General features: G+C 50.1%; 1 protein-coding gene across 1 annotated transcript in view; it reads left to right on the top strand.

Moving 5' to 3' along the window:
* The first annotated feature begins 2644 nt into the window (after nucleotides 1-2644).
* Nucleotides 2645-21463, top strand: part of Gnal (G protein subunit alpha L) — a 484329-nt gene continuing 465510 nt past the window's right edge. The window contains exon 1 of the mRNA XM_047526849.1: nucleotides 2645-3174. Within this exon, the coding sequence (XP_047382805.1) occupies nucleotides 2829-3174 (346 nt within the window). The 5' untranslated portion in view covers nucleotides 2645-2828. The remainder of the gene's footprint in view (nucleotides 3175-21463) is intronic.

A 21463-nucleotide genomic window follows, 5' to 3' on the forward strand; every position in this document is an offset into this window, starting at 1 on the left:
CCCAGGGCTGAGGCAGGCACGCCTGTCCTCCTCAGCCTGACTCCTGCAAGCAGCCAGAAGGATCACAGATGTGTTGCTCCGAGTGGCAAGCCTGTGTTATTAGGAAGGACAGGAAAGGGGGAGTCAGGCACCCCTCTTACCCTCCAGTTTCATTGGGGGTCCCATGGAAGTTTCCAGAGAGCACCCCCCAACCGGTCCGCCTCTTGATTTTTGACTGACAGCAGGATGACATTGGACTTTGAAGTTCTCCTTGCACATGACCACTCTGGGTCACTTTGGCCCACGCTGACCAGTTCTAGTGGAACCTGTTCCTACAGAGTTTAGAGTTAGGGGAAATGATCCTAATCTCCCTGGGTTCCAGGATCTGGTCTGTGTGAGGGTCACAGAAGTCCCCCCTCTTCAGGGTCACTTGGGTTGGTTCTTTAGGTAGCAGGCTGTTTGCTGAGGAATGTAAAGTATCCCGTCCATATGAGCCAGGTGGGGCTTCAGGTAACCTGCCTTTTATTAAAGAGGAAGGAAGGAAAGGAGGGAGGAAGGAAGGAAGGACCCGCCCACGTGGGGGTCCGCTCAGTGGGCCCGGTGTGTAGAATTTCCCCCTCACCTCCAGCCCCCTGTGGGCATCTGCTCCCTGTGAGTGAGTGAGTGGGCAAAGGCCTCAATGGACAGTGAAAATAGTCATATTGGGTCACTTTGTTTTCCCAGGTGAGATTCTCTCTTAGTTCTCCTTTCCTCCTCCTGCTCAAAGATCTAAAAGCATGCGGTGATTCTGGCAAGGGTTTGGAGTAATGGCAGGACAGAAGCATGTACACAGAGCGTGTGTATTTATTAGCCGGGCTCCAAAAGAAAGGAGAATCCCAGATCGCCAACTTCTTTAAAACTCAAATACAAGTGCCAGCTGATACGATGTACACTCTGCTGTGCTACCCTAGGCTTAATCTGCTGCGTGCATCATGTTTACATCAGATGCGTTTAGCTCTCCGTTCTAATATTCCCTGTCATTTTCTTCAAAATTAAAGAAGAGGTTTTTCTTTTGTGTGTGTCATGGGGAGGGGCATGCTGGGGATTGAACCCGGGGGTGCTCGAACGCTGGGCTACGCCCCAGCCCTTTGCAGTTTTACTCTGAGGCAGGATCTTGCTGAGTTGCCCCAGCTGACCTAGAACTGGTCATCCTCCTGCCTCAGCCTCCCCAGTAGCTGGGATGACAGGTGTGGGCCGCTGCACTGGGCCAGGAACACATGTTACGCAGCAGGTTCTTAAAGGCCATTCTGAAATGTCCCCCTGCTGCTGAAGCTGTTGTGAGATAGCTGGTCGGCTAGGAATGGACGAACGGGGAAAGGGCTTGAGGGGCGACCGCAACCACAAGGAGCCTAGTCTGACAGGCAAGCCCCTGAGGGCTGGGGCCAGTTACCTCCCCCTGAGAAAGGACTGTGTCAAGATCAGTCACAGCCTGCCAGGTGGCCCAGCTCCCCATTATCACCAGCTGTGTCACCACCCCTATCACTTGGGAACCAAAACATCAAGACGCTCACAAAACTTTCGGAGAGCCATTCAAAGGGTAAAAGCTAATTAAAGGCAAAGCCAGAGGAATTCGATTTCCTTAAAAACACCAAACTGTCCTGTCACCAAGGTGGTCTGTGCAGACCCTACGCTGTAGTCACCCTGCTTGTCACCCTCTGGGCCCCCTGTGTTGACCCCGCAAGCCCTCTTTCTAAAAGCAGCCTGCAGCCCTGCCTGCCTTAAGCCAACGGGACACGTCATGTTACTAGCAAACAACCTGTTACCTGCAGGAGACGTGCAAGGCCTGGACGGCAGGTAGGGCAACACAAGTCACCTGCCATCTGCCATCAAGACAAGGGCTGCACCTGCCTGGGACTCTCCAGAAACTCCCCTGGGGCCTCCAGTAAGAGTGGAGGACAGGAGGAGTGCGCTGTCCTGAGAGCACCCACTCTGCCTTAAGAGCGCCCCTTTCGTTTTACCAGTCCTGCCCATGAAACTCGTGCCACCTGTCTCAAATCTTTCAGGCACTGGGAGGAAGAACTGCTTCCTCTCTCCTGGGAGGGTGGGTGCCCTGGCCACTATGGAAATGATGTGCTGAAGTCTGCCATCCCTGGGAAGATGGATCCCCGAGGCCCTGTACCTGCAGAGGCTAGGAGAGCGTGCACTCCCAGTCCGGTGCTCTACGGTAGATAAGAAATGAAGTACAATTCCATATGCTCACTTTAGCAAATATACGTAGTACATGACAATTACACGTGCCGGTTTTTTATTTTTAAGTAAGGGTGGAGATTGTTGCAAGTGATGCCTGGACCCCAGCATTGGAGATTTTTGTCGAGATCAAAGGACAGAAGTACTAAAGATGTCAAGACCAGGAGAAAGCAGCCCAAGTGAGACATCTTCGCAATCACACACGAGGGAGCACAACGACCTTGACCTGCGCTTCATGCCGGCCCCAGGCTGTGGGTTCCCCTCTCCCGCGGTCCGGGATCAGAGCGGCTGCGCCCGTCGCTCCAGGCGCTGTCCGCAGCTGCGCTCGGGCTGGGGCGGCGGCATTTACGGTAGACAAGGCCCGGGCGCGAGCGGTGTTCCGGTCAGCGGGTGGCGATATTTACGGTACCGACCGCGAGCCCGCGGCAGTGTTGACGGCAGCGGGCTGCCTGGAGGCGCCGAGGTCCCGCGGTCACCAGCCCAGGCGGCCGCCCCTGCACCCAGCGCACCATGCAGCGTGGCCCCCGGGGGCGGTGAGGGGCAGGGGCCCTCCGCCCGGGCCCACCGCGCCCCGGCCCGCGCCCCCGCCGCCGCCTGAGCGCGGGCCCTGGCCGCCGCCCCTCATGGGTCTGTGCTACAGCCTGAGGCCGCTGCTCTTCGGAGACCCTGAGGACGTCCCCTGCGCGGACCCGGAGTCGCGCCTGGAGGAAGCGCGGCCCGGCCCGGTCCCGGCCGGGGCGGCGGAGAGCGATGCCGCCGGGACCCCACCCCCTCGAGGCGGCGGCCAGAGCGCAGCGAGCGCGCGGCCCGGCGCGGACAAGCCGAAGAAGAAGCGGCGGCGGGCGGAGCAACTGCGCGCCGAGGAGCGCGAGGCGGCCAGGGAGGCGCGGAAAGTGAGCCGCGGCATCGACCGCATGCTGCGCGAGCAGAAGCGCGACCTGCAGCAGACGCACCGGCTCCTGCTGCTGGGTAGGTCCCGCGCGGGCGGGGCTCGGCTGGGGCGCGGGGCGCAGCTGGCGGCGGGCGCGCCCTGGGCCCGGGCGGGGTGGGCGACCGTCGCGGACGCGATCGGGGCGGTTTAGACCGCCGCAGGGACAGCCAGCTCGCTCAGCTGGCCGCCAGGGTTCTAGCCGACAGTATTTGCTGCAGTCCCTTGGCCAAGAGCACGCTCCTGGTGGTCTTGCTCCTTGGCGGCGCTGGCTGGTTGCGCGCTTGTTACTAATTAATGGGCCTGTCTGGGAAATGTCCTCCCTCCTCCGGTCGATTCCCACGGTGCGTGCTCCGCAGGGACAGCCAAGCCAGCCTCCCGCTTCCTGCCTCGGTGTTAGGCAAGTGCAGTTCCTCCAAGCGCAAATGGAAGGGGGCTCACGCGGCCTTTGGGCCTGACCGCCACGCTCTGGTTCCGTCGCTGTGTTGGGAAGAGTCGTCGGCCAGTGTGGCTTGATGCCTTCTGGGAAATAACGTCAGCACCCGAAGCGTCCGCACTTGGCACCTACATGACATTTCATGGTCCCAGCTCACCCCGACGCTGTAGGAATGTTGCTCCTCTCCAGAGCCAGCGGCAGAGGCGCGCGCGGCTGCGCCAGTGTTGGCCGCGCTCACTGCCGGCCAGGGTGTTTCTACCAATTAACTAGAAAACATTTTCTGTGCGCTCGGCTGTAAATGTGGGGTCCTGGGGAGGCAATGAATTCTCCATGCTACTTGTTACCTTTGAAATTTTAAGAGGGAAAGGGATGTGGGCTTTTTAATTTTTTTATTTGTTCTAATTAGTTGTGCATGACAGTAGAATGCATTTATACATTTTGATAGGTCATACATAAATGAAGTGTAATCTCTCATTTTTCTGATTATACATATTGCAGGATCACATTGGTCATGCAGTCATACGTGTGCATGAGGTAATGATGTGGGCCTTTGACGTCCAGTTAGAGATAAAAGAAGGAGTTATCCTTTGGTTCTGTGCCCTGCTATTCCAGGGGAAAGAGCTATTCCATGACTGGAGTAAAAACCTGTTTATAAATGAAGGCACCTTTTAAAATCTAGACAACAATAAATATTGAATTTAAAAGGGCTCACCCGCTGCGAGATAATTAGAACAACATAAACCTAGCTGCTGTATCACTGGGAAATATCTTGGTTCTTAAAAAAAGGAATTTCTTTCCAATAAAAAACAAAAAATAAATATGATAGTCCTGCCTTATCTGCAGGGGATAGGATCCAAGGTCCCAGTGGGTAACTGCGGCCACTGTGGCACCAGACCCTGTGTACACCCTGCCCGTTCCAATGCGTGCACACCTGTGGTCATGTTCTAATGACACAGTAAGAAATTAATAAGATAGAGCAATCATAGCCATGCTGTAACGGAGGTCACATGAATGTGGCCCCCACAGCGTCTCACTCTGCTGTACTCACTTCCCGTGATGAACGGGATGGTACAGGGCTGGAGGGACAGTAGGCGAATGGCAGTAGCATTGTGACCCTATGAGATCACCACAGCAGACCTGAGAAGCCAGCGGGCTGCCGAGTGACCACCAGGCAGATAGCACACGCAGGGTGGACACTGGGAGGGAGGAAGGGAGCAGCAGATTTCCTCGCAGGAGCCAGAAGGGCATCAAGTTGGAACACAGATCGTTTGCTGCGGAAACTTTCCAATTTGCTCTTTTCTAACCACCTGGAACTTGATAACTGAAACTACAGGAAGCAAGACCGTGGATGAGTGGGCACCAACATATGCTCAAGAAATGCCAGGTCAGCCGGAAAGCAAAGAGGGCCTAACAGCAGCAGACTTCTGTTCAGCACAAGATTCTAGAATAGGACAGAGCAAGCAAGCACTTCAGATACCCGAGGATGCAGAATCGTGGTCCCAGCACCTCACACCTGGTTAATCCATGGTTACTGTGGGGGGCAAATCATCTCCGACTTCCTGTAACAATTCTGAATGACTGCTCTCTGTATAGACCTTCCTCTCATAGCCCGATACAATGTGTATATCAGCCCCATATCGGAAACAAGCTGTTGGTGCTCAAAGAGTGCACATGTGCACGCGTGTGCACGCGGCGTGCACACACACACACACATACACAGACCCCTGGAAAGAAATTAATTAGAAATAAATCTGGACAAGTGTTTAAAAAGCAAATCAGGTTAAAGTAACAAAAAGGGAAGAATTATAGTCTCAAGAAATGGAGAAATAAGGGATAGAATTGTGAACATATAATGTTTTAAAGTGATCATACAGTGAAAGATAACTCTGAAAAATAAAAAAAAAAGGTGGTTCTGGGGCAGTGGGTAGCTCTGTGGTGGACTGTGTGTTTAGCGTGCACCAGACCCTGGCTTAATTCCCAGCACCAAAATAATGATGATAATAATAATTATTGTCATTTTATTTTATAGTAGTTATTTTATTACATATAATGTTATTAATTTTATTATATATCATGCAGGAAATGATGGATATGCAGGAAATGATGGATATGTAATAAAAATTAATAAACAGATTTTGGGAAGGAGAAGTGGGAGATAATGTCTGAAGAACAGAACGGTGAGCTCCAAGGAGCCCATCTCCTGGGACACATTTTGAATGACACACTCATAGGACAGTGTTGGCGAGCTCACGATCAACGCGCATCCCACTGGAGGCTGAAGGAGGAGAGCACACTCTGCAGAGGGCGTGTCCCGGGTCCTTCAAGGACATCACCCTGAAACAGTGCCCTTACACCAGTCTGATGTAGATTAGGGTTAAACACAGAAAGGTTCCTGGTTTTGTGGGGATTCAGGATGGATTTAGCAGAAAATGTTTGAATCGGAACCGTGACTTGTGGACCATTCATATCCTCAAATGCTGGCTTCTCCTCACCCCAGTAGTCTGTTGGCGTCCGGAGACTGGCACGGGGGTCAGAGAACCTGCAGGCTGTGGGCGGGCGCCCTGGCTACAGGGCTGCATCTGGACGGCTCAGTGCTGGGTAGTCCCCAGCTGGCCTGGTCCCCACGGTCACAGCTCCTCCAGGAAGCCTTCCCACTGACCGGGTCAACCTCTCGGAGCCCCACTTCCTTCCCAGTACCAGTCCCAGTGCATGAACTTACTGGGAGGAGAGGGTGAAATGGGTCGAAGTGACCTATGAGTTCACTCAGGAAGTTGGAATGGTCTCAAAACCCTGCGTCCAGCTGGACCCACAGACTCTCCTCTCTGGGGGCTCCGTAAGCTCTCAGTCCCTAACGGGAGATGTCACATCCTGAAAAGGCTCCTGCAGTTCCAGGTCTCACATGGGGGTCAGGCATCCCTGCAGCACCCTGGCAGCCGGTTGTGCACCAGCTGGAAGCAGCTGCAGTGGTCCAGCCGAGAGACGGGGTGTGCATGCAGGTGGGCAGGAGCGTCCACGGGAAGCGACAGGCTGGGCGGGAGGGCAGCACCACGGGCTCTCCACCCCTGGGGCCAGCAAGCGGGAGGAAGGTGCCTGGGCCTCTCCACTGCGGTGCAGTGGGGCTGGCAACCTCCACGGCTGGGCACCTAACAGGGGAGGTGTCAGAGGGACATGCTTGGGGTGTGTGGAAGCTGAGTCCCCTGGGGCCCTGTGGTGGCAGCTGTGAAGGGCTGGGTGTCCCCTGAGGGTCTGTGGCAGGAGGAACGCCCAGGTGGAGTAGGGAGAAGCCCAGGATGGCGCAGGGTGGGAAGGGAAGGGAGCCTGGACGGGCTGGTGGAACCACAGCCTCCTGAAGGTGCTGGAGGAAGGCGAGCTCAAGGGAGGGACTGAAAGAACCCACGGTCTCTGCGTTCCTGGGGCCGCCAGCGGAAGACAAACGGAGCAAGCATGGACGGGCCGTGGTGCCTTCTGGGGGGACTTCGCTGCAAGAGGACAAAGCAGCGGAGCCTGGTGCCTCTCTGGTGCCCGCAGGGCGGTGGTCCAGAGGGTGCAGAGGATGCTGCAGCCCTGGCTCCCCCTGGGAGGAAGAGAGAGGTGGGAGAGGAATTACCCAATTCTTGGAGCTCGGGAAGTTCCCGACCAGGTGTCGTCTCCGCTTTGACGCTGGCCACAGGCTCACCAGGTAAGCGCTGGCGTGTGCAGACGAAGCCCGACCCCAGCCACGCTGTTCTATAATCTAGAGTGAGCTCCTTCGTGGCGCGCAGGATGGGCGCAGGATGGGCCGCGCAGCTGAGAACAAGAGAGGCAGCAGATTCTCTTGCTGACTCCGCCCTTGCCCGGTTTCCAGACATAAGCCTTTTCAACAACACACTAAGGGGTAGGGCCTAAAACCAGCTCGGGGCATTGAAAGTGATCATCGGGAAACTCCCCAGACCCCGGCAGCTGCTCAGCTGCCTCGCTGTGACCCCAGAGCCTGACCAGAGCAACTTAGTGGAGGGAAAGCTTGTTTTGGCTCGTGGTTCCAGAGGTTCCGTCTTGGTGGGCCAAGTCCATGCTCTGGGCCCAGGTGAAGGGCGTGGTGGAGGAAACCCAGAATAATTCCGTTCAGGTGCAAATTCATTAACACTTACTACCTGTGTCTTGGTTGATTCCAAACTGAAATCAGCCCCGTACTGAGAATCAGACGCTGCCAGCTGAAGCAGGGACAGCCTCCTTGTATTTAGGAGTCTGGTGAAAACCATTCTGTGTTTTGAATCCCCTTTCCCGGGGGGGATAGGCAGAGCCCGGGGCCTTGGGGCAGTGGAGCTACGCCACAGAGCAGGCGTCGCACCTTGGTCAGACCCACAGAGCACCCAGCAAGGGGCAGTGCCTCCCAGACCCTGCGTGGGAAGGGTGTCCAGTTCTGCTCCATCCTTGGCTCTGGGCGTGGGGACTGTGCACTCAGGGACGGGGAGAGGGAAACGGCTGTGCCTGCTGCCCCGCTTTGCTGCAGACCTAAAACTGCTGTTTTTAAGTCTAAAAAGTCCCTTGCTAGTTAAAGAGGCAGGTGAGAAGACTTTGTCCTTGATTGGAATCCGAGAGGAGGAGCTGGTAGGAAAGAGGCGGGTCCGCAGGGCCAGAGTGTGGGTTATCTGAAAAGCCAGGGCCACAGACTCCAGGTCCTCCAAAAGAGGTCAGGTAGGTGACCAGGGCAGGAAAGACGGTGGACCGTAACTGAGAGACATGGCCTGTGGATAAGAACAGCCTCAGCCGGACACTTCCCTGCAGATCCGGGCTTCAGGCTGGAGACCTGCCCACCCGCACCCACGCTGGCCCTGGTCCCTGCAGGCTGCCCCGGCTCGGGTGTCTCCCAGCGCCCTGGAGGCAGTGCATCGGGAAGCTGCCTCCCACCCCTCTCTGCTTTTATCTGCTGTCCAGGGGACACGTCAGTAAGTGCGGAGGCCCACGACCCGCTTTCCTCTGACCCTGCAGAGCAGGCCTGAGGCGTAGGTCCGCAGTGCCGTGCTCTGGAGGGCGTCAGTGAGCGTCTGGAGAAGCCTTTTCCCCTGGAAGGAAGGGACCCCCGCCCCGCCAGGAAGAGCCCGTCCACACCCTGGGCACGGGCTTTATTCATGGAGTCCCTTTTTTACTCACAACTACACACATTCCTCAAGCATCCACTGTGTGCTTCTCTGGGTCACAGAGTCTCAGGGTGGAGGGCACAGCCTCTGCTCTGCCCGGGTGGCATTCCCCACAGGCCCTGCCTGGGACATGGGGCGTTGGGGACCGAGTGCACTTTGGAGGACACATTGGAACGGTGGCGGTGGGTCACCGTGACTGAGCCCCTGGGTCACACACGGCAGGTCACACGGGACTTGGAAGTACAGCCTGGGGTGCCAGGACAGTGTCCCCCGCCCTGCCACAACATCAGCAGGGCCTTCGGGAGACCCACCGGCCGGCTGCGTCCACAACCCAAGTGCCTGGAGCTGGAGAGGTGTCCACCGCCCCTCTGCGGCCAGGGCCTTGCGTCAGAGGGTGAGAAGGGCGAGGAGTGGGTCCCGTGAGTCAGCATGCAGCAGGACGGGCCTACCGCACTGACCTGCCCCCCACCCCTGCCAGCCCGCGGGCGCAGAGGGACGGACCGGGGCCTGCTGTCACCCACGGGGGGCCTGCCCTGGGGCCTCAGACATCACTCTGAGCTCTCGGATAGCAGTGTTTTCTCATCAAGTCGTGCTCTTCCTGGGGACGTCCGACTCCGATCTGGGAAATTAAGCCTGGGGAGACATTAGGAGCCCAGCACCTAAAGGTATTTAAATTTTTGCAGCTTTTTTGATATTGTAACTGAGAGGCATAAAATCGCACATGTTGAAGTGTCTGCTCCGATTCATTCTAACACGCGTGCGCCCCCGACACCATCCCTGCGGCTGAGGGAATGAGTATAGCCGTCACCCCCCGTTTCCTCCTGCCCCCTCCTGTGCTTCTACTCTGGTAGTACTGGATGTGATGCCACCCGCTGGAATGTCTGGGTGTGTGATTCAGAGCCACCGGCGGCAGGCACAGCTCTCTAGAATGCACTCCTCTCGGGTGACGGAAGCTTCATGTTCCTCCCTGCCCCTGGAAACCACCATTCCATTCTCCACTTTTGAGTCTGACTGCTGTGGATTCCATATGTAACCTAAATCGGGCAGCTTGATTCCTTGTGTGACCAGTGCATTTCACTAGCACGACGTCCTCCAGGGCCATCCGTCTGTGGTGTCACACCGGGGAGGATTTCCTCTTTTTGAAGGCTGTGTGATACTCCATTGCATGTGTCTGCCACATCCTGGTTATCCATTCATGAACCCATGCCCATTTCAGTTGTTCCTGTGTCTTGCCTGTTATGAGTAAAGTCCTGGTGAACACCGGAGAGCAGCTCTCTCTCTGAGACGCTGATTCATGTTTGGGGACACACACCAAAAGTCGGGATCGCTGGGTCATGCGGTGGTTCTCCTTTGAGCTTTCCTCCGCAGCTGTGCATGTTGTGTCCCCCAGCAGCGTACAAGGGTCCTGACCCCACATCCCCGCCGACACTCGCTGCCGTTTGGTCTTGACTTTGGCCTTCCTAGCAGCTGCAAGGCTGTAGCTCACTGATGTTTTCGTTTTCGGGTCTGCATTTTCCTGCTGGTGAATGAGGTCAGCATTTCCTCAGGACGCGTTGGCCATTTGCATGTCTTCTTGGAGACGCGTCTGTTCACATCCTCCGCCCGTCTCTCAGTGAGCGCCTTGGCTGTTTGCAGGTGGCGTGTAGGACGGGGCTGTTTTGGAGAGGGGCCACTTATGGGTGCATGACTGGCACCTCTGCCTGCCCTCGGGGTCCTCTCGCTCTTGGACTGCAGCTCTTTGGCCGGAGGTCAGCGGCTTGGCCTCTTGCTTGGTGGCGTGTGGTCCCAGAGGCCCGCGGCCGGCCACCGTAGGGCGTCTCCCCGCGCCTCCTCCAGCAGCCTTCAGTTCAGGTCCTGCCTCTGTCTTAAGCCAAGATGGTTGCCCTCAACGGCGGTCAGGTGTGCGCCCCGCCTCGTTCCTGTCCCCACGGATGGCAGCTGCCGGCAGGTGGCATTCTTGTTGAAGGTGGCCCTTCCCCATCGTGTATTCCTGGTCCCCTGGCCACACACACGCGACTGTGTGTCTGGCCCCTGTTCTGTTCCCTTGGTCCATGTGTCTGTCTTTATGCCAAAAAAATCAGCCGTTCTGCCTTTGGGCTACCTTTTGACCAGGGTCTGACACTCCACTTCTGCCCCTTTTCTCAGGGTGGCTTTGCCTGCTCCTGCTGGACTTTTGTGGTTCCAGGTGACTCTCAGGATTAATTTTCTAGCTCTGTGAGAGTGGCTCAGGTTGTCAGGGACTTTGTTGCCTCTGTAGCTCAGACGTTTTAACCGTGTGAAATCGTCCTGTTGGTCAGCGTGGCTTGTCCTTCCACTTGTTTGTGTCTTCTTTAATCTTTTACATCGCTGTTTTGTAGTTTGGGGTATGGAAGTCTTTCATCTTCTTGGCTAATGCCCAAATATTTTATTACCTTTGATGTTATTAGAAATGGGATTGTTTTCGTAGTTTCATGTTCGGATAGTTCATTGTTCGAATAGAGAAATGGGACTGACTTTCCTCTACTTATTCTATATCCTGCAACTTTTCTGAAGTCTTTGAATGGTCCTACCAGTCTTTTGAGGGACTCTGGGGTTCTCTTGGGTAAGATAATGCCATCTGCACACCAATCCTTGTCCCTCCTCCTCTCCCGCTTGGATACCTTTTGTTTGTTTCTTTCTTTTCTTTTCTTTTTTTATTGTAAACAAATGGGATGCATGTTGTTTCTGATTGTACATGGAGTAACAGCATACCATTTGCATAATCATACATTTACATAGGGTAATGATGTTTGATTCATTCTGTTATTTTTTCCTTCCCCCCCACCCCTCCCACCTCTCTTTTCCCTCTGTACAGTCCCTCCTTCCTCCATTCTTGCCCCCCTCCCACCCCCCATTATGTGTCATCATCCGCTTATCAGTGAGATCATTCGCCTTTTGGATTTTTGAGATTGGCTTATCTCACTTAGCATGATATTCTCCAGTTTCATCCATTTGCCTGCAAATGCCATAATTTTATTATTCTTTATAGCTGAGTAATATTCCATTGTATGTATATACCACAGTTTCTTTATCCATTCATCAATTGAAGGGCATCTAGGTTGGTTCCACAGTTTGACTATTGTGAATTGAGCAGCTATGAACATTGATGTGGTTGTATCTCTGTAATATGCTGATTTTAAGTCCTTTGGGTATAGGCCAAGGAGTGGAATAGCTGGGTCAAATGGTGGTTCCATTCCAAGTGTTTTCTAAGGAATCTCCACACTGCTTTCCAGAGTGGCTGCACTAATTTGCAGCCCCACCAGCAATGTATGAGTGTACCTTTCTCCCCACATCCTCGCCAACACCTGTTGTTGCTTGTATTCTTGATAATCGCCATCTAATTGGGGTGAGATGGAATCTTAGTGTAGTTTTGATTTGCATTTCTCTTAGTAATAGAGATGGTGAACATTTTTTCATATGTTTGTTGATTGCTTGTAGATCTTCTTCTGTGAAGCGTCTGTTCATATCCTTAGCCCATTTGTTGATTGGGTTATTTGTATTCTTAGTGTAGAGTTTTTTGAGTTCTTTATATATTCTGGAAATTAGTGCTCTATCCGAAGTAGGAGTGGCAAAGATATTCTCCCACTCTGTAGGCTCTCTCTTCACATTGCTGATAGTTTCCTTTGCTGAGAGAAAGCTATTTAGTTTGAATCTGTCCCAGTTATTGATTCTTGCTTTTATTTCTTGTGCTATGGGAGTCCTGTTGAGGAAGTCTGATCCTCAGCCAACAAGGTGAAGATTTGGACCTACTTTTTCTTCTATAACATGCAGGGTCTCTGGTCTGATTTCGAGGTCCTTGATCCATTGTGAGTTGATTTTTGTGCAGGGTGAGATAGGGGTTTGGTTTCATTCTGTTGCATGTGGATTTCCAGTTTTCCCAGCACCATTTGTTGAAGAGGCTATCTTTTCTCCATTGCATATTTTTGGCCCCTTTGTCTAGTATGAGAAAATTGTATTTATTTGGGTTTGTGTCCATGTCCTCTATTCTATACCATTGATCTACCTATTTTGGTGCCATTACCATGCCGTTTTTGTTACTATTGCTTTGTAGTAGAGTTGAAGTTCTGGTATTGCAATACCCCCTGTTTCATTCTTCCTGCTAAGGATTACTTTAGCTATTCTGGGTTTCTTATTCTTCCAGATGAATTTCATGATTGCTTGCTCTATTTCTGTAAGGTACATCATTGGGATTTCAATTGGAATTGCATTGAATCTGTAAGCACTTTTGGTAGTATGGCCATTTTGACAATATTAATTCTGCCTATCCAAGAACATGGCAGATCTTTCCATCTTCTAAGGTCTTCCTCAATTTCTTTCTTCAATGTTTTGTAGTTTTCATTGTAGAGATCTTTTACCTCTTTGGTTAGATTGATTCCCAAGTATTTTATTTTTTTTGAGGCTATTGCAAATGGAGTTGTTTTCCTCATTTCCCTTTCAGATGTTTCATCACTTGCATATAAAAATGCTTTAGATTTATGCGTGTTGATTTTATAGCCTGCTATTTTGCTGAATTCATTGATGAGGTCTAGAAGTTTTCTGGGGGAGGTTTTTGGATCCTCTAAATATAAAATCATGTCATCAGCAAATAGTGACAGCTTAAGTTCCTCTTTTCCTATTCGTATCCCTTTAATTTCTTTGGTCTGCCTAATTGCTCTGGCTAGAGTTTCGAGGACAATGTTGAATAGAAGTGGTGAAAGAGGACATCCCTGTCTTGTTCCCATTTTTAAAGGGAATGGTTTCAGTTTTTCTCCATTAAGAATGATGTTGGCTGTGGGCTTGGCATAAATAGCCTTTACAATGTTCAGGTAAGTTCCTACTATCCCTATTTTTTCTAGTGTTTTGAGCATGAAGGGGTGTTGTATTTTGTCGAACGCTTTTTCTGTGTCAATTGATATAACCATATGATTCCTATCCTTACGTCTATTTACATGATGGATTACATTTATTGATTTACAGATGTTAAACCATCCTTGCATTCCAGGGATGAACCCCACTTGATCGTGGTGCACAATTTTCTTAATATATTTTTGGATGCAGTTTGCCAATATTTGTTAAGGATCTTTGCATCTATATTCATCAAGGATATTGGTCTAAAATTTTCTTTCCTTGATGTGTCTTTGCCTGGTTTGGGTATGAGGGTGATATTAGCTTCATAGAATGAGTTTGGTAGGGTACCCTCCTTTTCTATTTCCTGAAATACTTTGAGAAGTATTGGAAAGAGTTCTTCTTTGAAGGTCTTGTAGAACTCGGCTGAGAATCCGTCTGGTCCTGGGCGTTTCTTGGATGGTAGATTTTTAATGGCTTCTTCTATTTCATTGCTTGATATTGATCTGTTTAAATTGTGTATGTCCTCCTGGTTCAGTTTGGGAGGAGCATATGTCTCTAGAAATTTGTCAATGTCTTTGGTAGTTTCTATTTTGTTGGAATACAGATTTTCAAAGTAGCTTCTCATCATGTTCTGTATTTCAGTGGTGTCTGTCATGATATTTCCTTTTTCATCATGTATTTTAGTAATTTGAGTTTTCTCTCTCCTCTTTGTTAGTGTGGCTAAGGGTTTGTCTATTTTGTTTACTTTCTCAAAAAAACAACTTTTTGTTTTGTCAATTTTTGAATTGTTTCTTTTGTTTCAATTTCATTGATTTCAGCTCTGATTTTAATTATTTCCTGTCTTCTACTACTTTTGCTGTTATTCTGTTCTTCTTTTTCTAGGGCTTTAAGCTGTAATGTTAGGCCATTTAGTTGTTGACTCTTTATTCTTTCCTTGAATGCGCTCCATGCAATGAATTTTCCTCTTAGTACCACTTTCATAGTGTCCCAGAGATTTTGATATGTTGTATCATCATTCTCATTGACCTCTAAGAATTTTTTTATCTCCTCCCTGATGTTTTTGTTATCCATGTTTCATTCAATAGCATATTATTTAGTCTCCAGGTGTTAGAGTAATTTCTGTTTTTTATTTTGTCATTCATTTCTATTCTCAGTCCATTATGATCTCATAGAACACAAGGTAGTATCTCTATTTTTTTGCATTTCCTAAGGACTGATTTGTGGCATAACATATGGTCTATTTTCGAGAAGATTCCATGTGCTGCTGAGAAGAAAGTGAATCCGTTCGTTGATGAATGGAATATTCTATATATGTCTATTATGTCTAGGTTATTATGTTATTGAGTTCTATGTTTTCTTTGGTTGGATTTTGTTTGGAAGATCTATCTAGTGGTGACAGTGGTGCGTTAAAGTCACCCAGAATTATTGTGTTGTGGTCTATGTGATTTCTGAAATTGAGAAGGATTTGTTTGATGTACAGCGATGCACCATTGTTTGGGGCATAAATATTTACTATCATTATGTCTTCCTGATTTATGGTTCCCTTAAGCAGTATGAAATGTCCTTCTTTGTCCCTTCTGACTAACTTTGGCTTGAAGTCCACTTTATCTGATATAAGGATGGAAACCCCCGCTTTTTACTGACTCCATGTGCGTGGTAGGTTTTTCCCCATCCTTTCACCTTTAGTCTGTGGATGTCTTTTTCTATGAGATGAGTCTCTTGCAGGCAGCATATTGTTGGGTCTTTCTTTTTAATCCATTCTGCCAGTCTATGTGTTTTGATTGATGAGTTTAGGCCATTAACATTCAGGGTTATTATTGAGATATGATTTGTATTCCCAGTCATTTGGGCTTATTTTTGGTTTTTGAGTTGGCTTGGTTTCTCCTTTGAGTGGTTTTTCTCTAAGGTAGTTCCTCCCTTTGCTGACCTCCATTGTTGTTTTTCATTTCCTCCTCCTGGAATATTTTGTTGAGAACATTCTGTAGTGCAGGCTTTCTATTTGTAAATTCTTTTAACTTTTGTTTATCATGGAAGGATTTTATTTCATCTTCAAATCTGAAGGTTAGTTTTACTGGGTATAGGATTCTTGGTTGGCAACCATGTTCTTTCAGAGCTTGAAATATGTTGGTCCAGGCCCTTCTAGCTTTTAGAGTCTGGGTTGAGAAGTCGGCTGCTATCTGTATTGGTCTCCCCCTATATGTAATCTGATGCTTTTCTCTCATGGCCTTCAAAATCCTATCTTTATTTTGAATGTTAGGCATTTTCATTATATTGTGCCTTGGTGTGGATCTGTTGTGATTTTGTGCATTTGGTGTTCTGTAAGCCTCTTGTATTTGATTTTCCATTTCATTCTTCAGGCTTGGGAAATTTTCTGATATTATTTCATTGAATAGGTTGTTCATTCCTTTGGTTTGTATCTCTGTGCCTTCCTCAATCCCAATAATTCTTAAATTTGGTCTTTTCATGATGTCCCATAGTTCCTGGAGATTCTGTTCATGATTTCTTACCATCTTCTCTGTTTGGGCAACTTTATTTTCAAGATTAAATATTTTGTCTTCATTGTTTGAGGTTCTGTCTTCCAAGTGGTCTAGTCTTTTGGTGATGCTTTCCATTGAGTTTTTAATTTGGTTTATTGTTTCCTTCATTTCAAGGATTTCCATTTGGTTTTTTTTTTTTTTTTAGAATCTCTATCTCTTTGTTGAAATGATCTTTTGCTTCCTACAGTTGCTCTTTCAGCTTATTGGTATTATCATTCATTGCCTGCATTTGTTCTCTAATCTCATCCTTTGCTTCACGAATCATCTTAATGATGTATAATCTGAAGTTCTTTTCTGACATTTCTTCTAACATACTGTCATTGGATTCTATTAATATAGAATCTAGATTTGTTTGGATCATTTTCTTCCTTAGTTTTTTCATGTTGTTCATGTATCTTCCTCTCTAGCAGTGCAGATCTGGGGTATTACAGATTTCCCCCTATAGGCTTATAGTGGCCCTATAGGTTTCCAAAACTCTTTCTTTAAGGGAAGATCAATATTAGCAGTGGCCAATCCAGACACTATGCAATCCTAGACCAAATAGCCCCTATGAGGACAATAACAAAATTGTCATAATAAACAGAATGAGTTCAAATATTATTTTCGGTAAAACAAACAGATTTGCAATAAGGTCTGCAGTTTCTAATGGAGGACAAAGAGGATGCAGAAGGATGTAGAATGTGGCTGTTAATGGGAAAAGAAAAGAATATACAGAAGTTCTAGATAATAGAAAGGGTAAGAGTGTAATCAAAAGAAATTGGATATTAGCATGCAAAAAAGGGAGAAAGAGACTCTGAGGGAACAGGTAAACAAAAGGAAAAGAGAGCAAGAAAAGTAAAGAAATAAAAAAATTTTTTCAATAAGGAGAAAAAAGAAAATCTACAGTATAACAGTCATATAGTAATGAAACCTCCCAGTGTTCAGTAGCCTGATGCATGAGAGGTACCTGACAATGAGTTTCAAGCCTCCAGCAGGCGTCTCAGGATGGGATTTGCCATCCTGATCGTCAAATCAAAGATGGGAGCTATGGCTTCCAGGATTATCCAAGATGGCTGCTCTGGCTTCGAAATGTGTTGGCAAATGGGGAGCTGCAGCTCAGGGGTGCACGTGGTCAGCTGCAGGTCCTGGAAACAGGGTACGGTTGGTCCAGCAGGGGTCCTGGAGGTCCGGTGTGTTTGGTGTGGTTGTGGGATCCTGGAGGCCGGGTGCAATCAGTCAGTCTGGGGTCCTAGTGATAGGGCACAGTCAGTTGATCTGGGGGTCCTGGCAGCAGGGAGCAATCAGTTGATGTGAGGGCCCCAGAGGCAGGGAGTGATCAGTCGGGCTGAGGGATCCTGGAGACGGGGCTTAGTCAGTCCGGCCAGGGGTCCTACAGGGCCCGGCTGTTATCTCAAAATGGCGGCAACCACGTGTAACCAAACCTGCAGGTACTGTGACTGTAAACTTCCAGGCAGCAGCAGGCAGCTGGTGCTCCACTGGTGGTCAGCGATCAGTTTGCTGACTATTGTCGGTCGATCAGGAGGTGAACCTCGTGCGTTGGGTGATGGATAGGAGTAAGGCCGGCGATGGACAGGTGAGAGGCAGGCAAATGGCAGATGATAGACACCTGACAGTGAGCCGTCTGCACTCAAAAAAGGCGTCGATATGCTGGCAGACTGCAGGTCATCACAGCAGACAAATGGGGTAAACAGCAGGGGATCGATTAGCAGCAAAAACTGCCTCAACGACAAACAGATATCCTCTGCTTGAAACTGGAGTTATGGAGTGACAGGGAACGCAGCCTCCCTCTGGTCCGCCATCTTGGATCTCCCCTTTTGTTTCTTTTTCCTGCCTGATTGCTCTGGCTGCCACTGCTAGTGTGATGTCAAACAGAAATGGTGACAGTGGCTGTCCTTGCCTTGGCTCTGACCTTGTCTCTGACCTTGGAGGAAGAGCGTTCAGTTTTCACCACTGAGAACAACGGCAGCGCTGGGCTTCTCCTTCTCGTCCTGTATCATGCCGAGTCAAACTCCTCTCCCTGACATTCCGGGTAAACCACAGAGCAGCGCTGAGCTCTGTCAGACGCTCTTCTGCGGCTAGTGCGACAGTCATGCGACATCTTTGGGACCTGTTCTGTTCATCTGGGCTGTCCCATCGACCAACTTGCGTGTGTTGCATCACACAGTCTGCATCTGCATCCAGACACCCCCACCTCCTGGGGGTCATGGCGTCTCCTCTGAATATGCTGCCAATGCAGTTGGTATTTTGTTGAGGATCATTCTACCTGTGACCACCAGGGATACTAACCTATAGTTTGTTTTGTTTTGTTTGTTTTTGGTGTGTCATGATACACCATAGCATCACATGAGTTCGCAAGTGTTACCTCTTCTTCAGTTATTTCAAAGGGTTTGAGGAGGATTGGTGTTAATTCTTCAAATGTTGGGTAAATTTCACCAGTGAAATTTTAATCATAAAAGAGTGTTGACTTTCAGCAAATTTTCATCTGGTGCTGAGCTTTTGTTTCTTGGGAAGTTTGGAATCACTGATTCAATCTCCTTGTTCAGGAATGCTCTGGGTTCATATTTTCCTATTTATTCATGACTCAGACTTAGTAAGTTGCATATTTCTAGAAAAGTATCCATTTTATCGGCATTTCTGACCTTTTCTGTCTCTGTGGTATCAGCTATGAAGTCTCTTCTTTCCTTTCTGAATTTATTTCAGTCTTCTCTCCTTTTTCTTAGTCTAGTTAAACATTTATCAATTTTATCTTTTCTCCCCACCACCAGAGTTTTAAAAAACAATAAAAGTATCTGTACAATTTAGGCTGAGATAGCAGTCACTTGGCTGTTGAGGATTCAGGAGCAGAGGTGTGTGATTTTGATTTGGGGGACTTACTGGGGTCACACCAGGTTCACGCTACATAATAGATAAGCACTTTACCACTAAGCTACATCCCCAGCCCGTTTTTATATTTTATTTAGAGACAGGGTCTCGCTGAGTCACTTAGGGCCTCGCTAGATGCTGAGGCTGTCCCCAAACTTGCAATCTTCAGCCTCAGCCTCCAAGTAGCTAGGATTATAAGCATGAGCCACCATGCCCCTCTTTTGAGTTGGAATTGTTTAAATTTTTCTTTTTGGCTTGCTTCAAAGAAAACCGAGAGTGCAGGCAACATGGTGTGACCAGAGAGTCTTTTGCTTACCAAAGGGATCTCAAGCTGATGCACTTCAGCCTGGGCTTAGGTGGATAAGCTCAAGGCCTGTTTACTCCTTTGATGACGGTGACATTTCATCAGCATAGGGGGGTTGGGACCGCATCGCAGAGCCTGCAGGAACCAAATCCACCAGGAAATCAACAATCGGGTCCTCCTAACACAAGTGGAAGGAGAAACCCATGAAAATCTGGATTCCCTCATCCTCAGATCACGCAGCGCGTGGATGCTGAGGTGCCGCTACCTGGCCACGTGGCTGGGTTGCAGCTTCCAGGTTGCGGGCGGCATCCCAGTGGCTGTTCTGGGTGCCCCAGAGCCATGCTCACAGCACACACAGTGGCAGCAGCAAGATAGGGCTGCTCCGCTGTGCACGAGCCAGGAGGGCCCAAGGAGGTGGCGTGGAGGCCCTGCAGTCAGACCCCAGACAGCTCCGTGCCTGTCCGCCCCTTCCGGGTGTTCTGGAGCAGGCTTCTCCAGCTTCCGCGTGTGCACCGAGGGCTGAAGACGTGAGTGGCGTCTAGAGGTCTGTGCTCTAGCAAACAGCGCGGCACGCTGACCTTGCTGGGCCGGCACTCGAGTGACATGCTGAGCTCAGAGCACCCAGTAGCCGTGTCTGCAGAAGGAAGAGTTTAGGCCCCGAGGTAAAATCAAGGGAGCTATTAAGCAGATACGTGAATCACAAGAGAGAGGACAAATTTGCAAAAATACATTAATTAAATCCTAATGTGATAGGTGAAATATAATAAGGATAACCGGATCTAACTTTTGTAAGACAAATCTAATGATGAAAAGGGAACTGTGTTTTGGGGGAGAAATAACATTTCACTAAACTGGGGTTCAAAGCAAGCCTGCCCTGTGATCAGAGTCGATGTGGCTGACTTGAAACGAGGAGTCACGCAGCTGGTCTGTGCCCGTGTCTGTCCCCCAAGGTGCTGCTGGCGTGCACGCCGCCCCAGCCGGGTCTGGGTCCTTTTCCCTTTCCTGGGAAACGTCCTGCTCTGTGCCTTTGCTTCTGCTTTTTGTTGCTGGTGTTTACTTTGCAGCACTGGAGCCAGATCCCAGGACCCGTGTGCTGGGCACAGGCTCTGCCGCAAGCCATCCTCTTGTTTTCTGTTTGAAACGGTGAATCCGTTATGAAGTCACGAAAGCTTTCTGTTGCCAGACAGAATCGCGTGCATCAGTGTATCTGGGCTTTGAAGTGCTGGCCCTTCTCCGTCACGTGCGAATTCGTCCCACCTTGGGGATCCCGCGAGGCCGCAGGTTGAAGCCTGGGGGCAGGGGGCTGTCGCAGAACTCTCGCGGATCTACTTTGTGGGAATCATCTTTGGCTCTTGCATGCGTTAGACCGCAAGCCCCTGAGCCAGGGACTTGGTACGTCTTTGTCCCCTCGACACCTCTTGGCACCCAGTGGACACTTGGTGAGCGCTCGCTGCGTGAAGTAAGGGATGTGCTGACCTGTGGCCCACCCGCCGACACGGGCGTCCCCACGGAGGGTGGTCAGCAGCAGCCTCAGCGTGTCAGCACCACCGTCACAGGAGCAGCGTGTCCACTGAGGTCCGCTCCTGTTCGTTCAGAGGCTCCGAGAAAGGGCCCTGCGCCTGTCCTGCGTCCCGGCCGTCCTGGCCAGCGCTCGCGCCCTCCTTCAGGGCTTTCCGCTGACCGTCCCCTGTCCAGGAAGCTCACGGCCCACTTCATCCGGTCTCTGCAGAGGCCTTCCTGGACCGCCCGGCTAGAAGACCTCAGTCACTCTCCTGCCCTTTCCTCTACTTTCCAGGTAGATCTGGGGGCACATTCTTTCTGCTTCTCCCTCCTCTAGATCATAAGCTCCAGGGGAGTAGGGGCTTGTCTTGTTCACGGTCACTTCCCTGGAGACGTGTGGTGGGGGGTACCTGCTCTGCTATTTCTGAAAGCTGGACACTGAGCGGGGATGCAGCTCAGAGGTGGGGCACTTGCCCAACGTGTGCAAGGCCCTGGGTTCCATTTCCCAGCACCACAGAAAGCCCAATGCCTGTGTGTCAGGTGGCTTTGCATTGCTATCACAAAACAACCGAGAGAAGCAACTTCAAGGCAGGATGATTTATTCTGGTTCACTCCCACCAAGGGTTCAGTTCATGGTTGGTTGACTGTTGTTTGGGGGCCTATGGCAGAGGAAGCTGCTCACCTCATGGCAGCCGGGACACACAGAGACTGGAAGGGCCAGGGTCTCAG

Source organism: Sciurus carolinensis, chromosome 15 (assembly GCF_902686445.1).
Source record: "Sciurus carolinensis chromosome 15, mSciCar1.2, whole genome shotgun sequence".
NCBI lineage: Eukaryota > Metazoa > Chordata > Mammalia > Rodentia > Sciuridae > Sciurus > Sciurus carolinensis.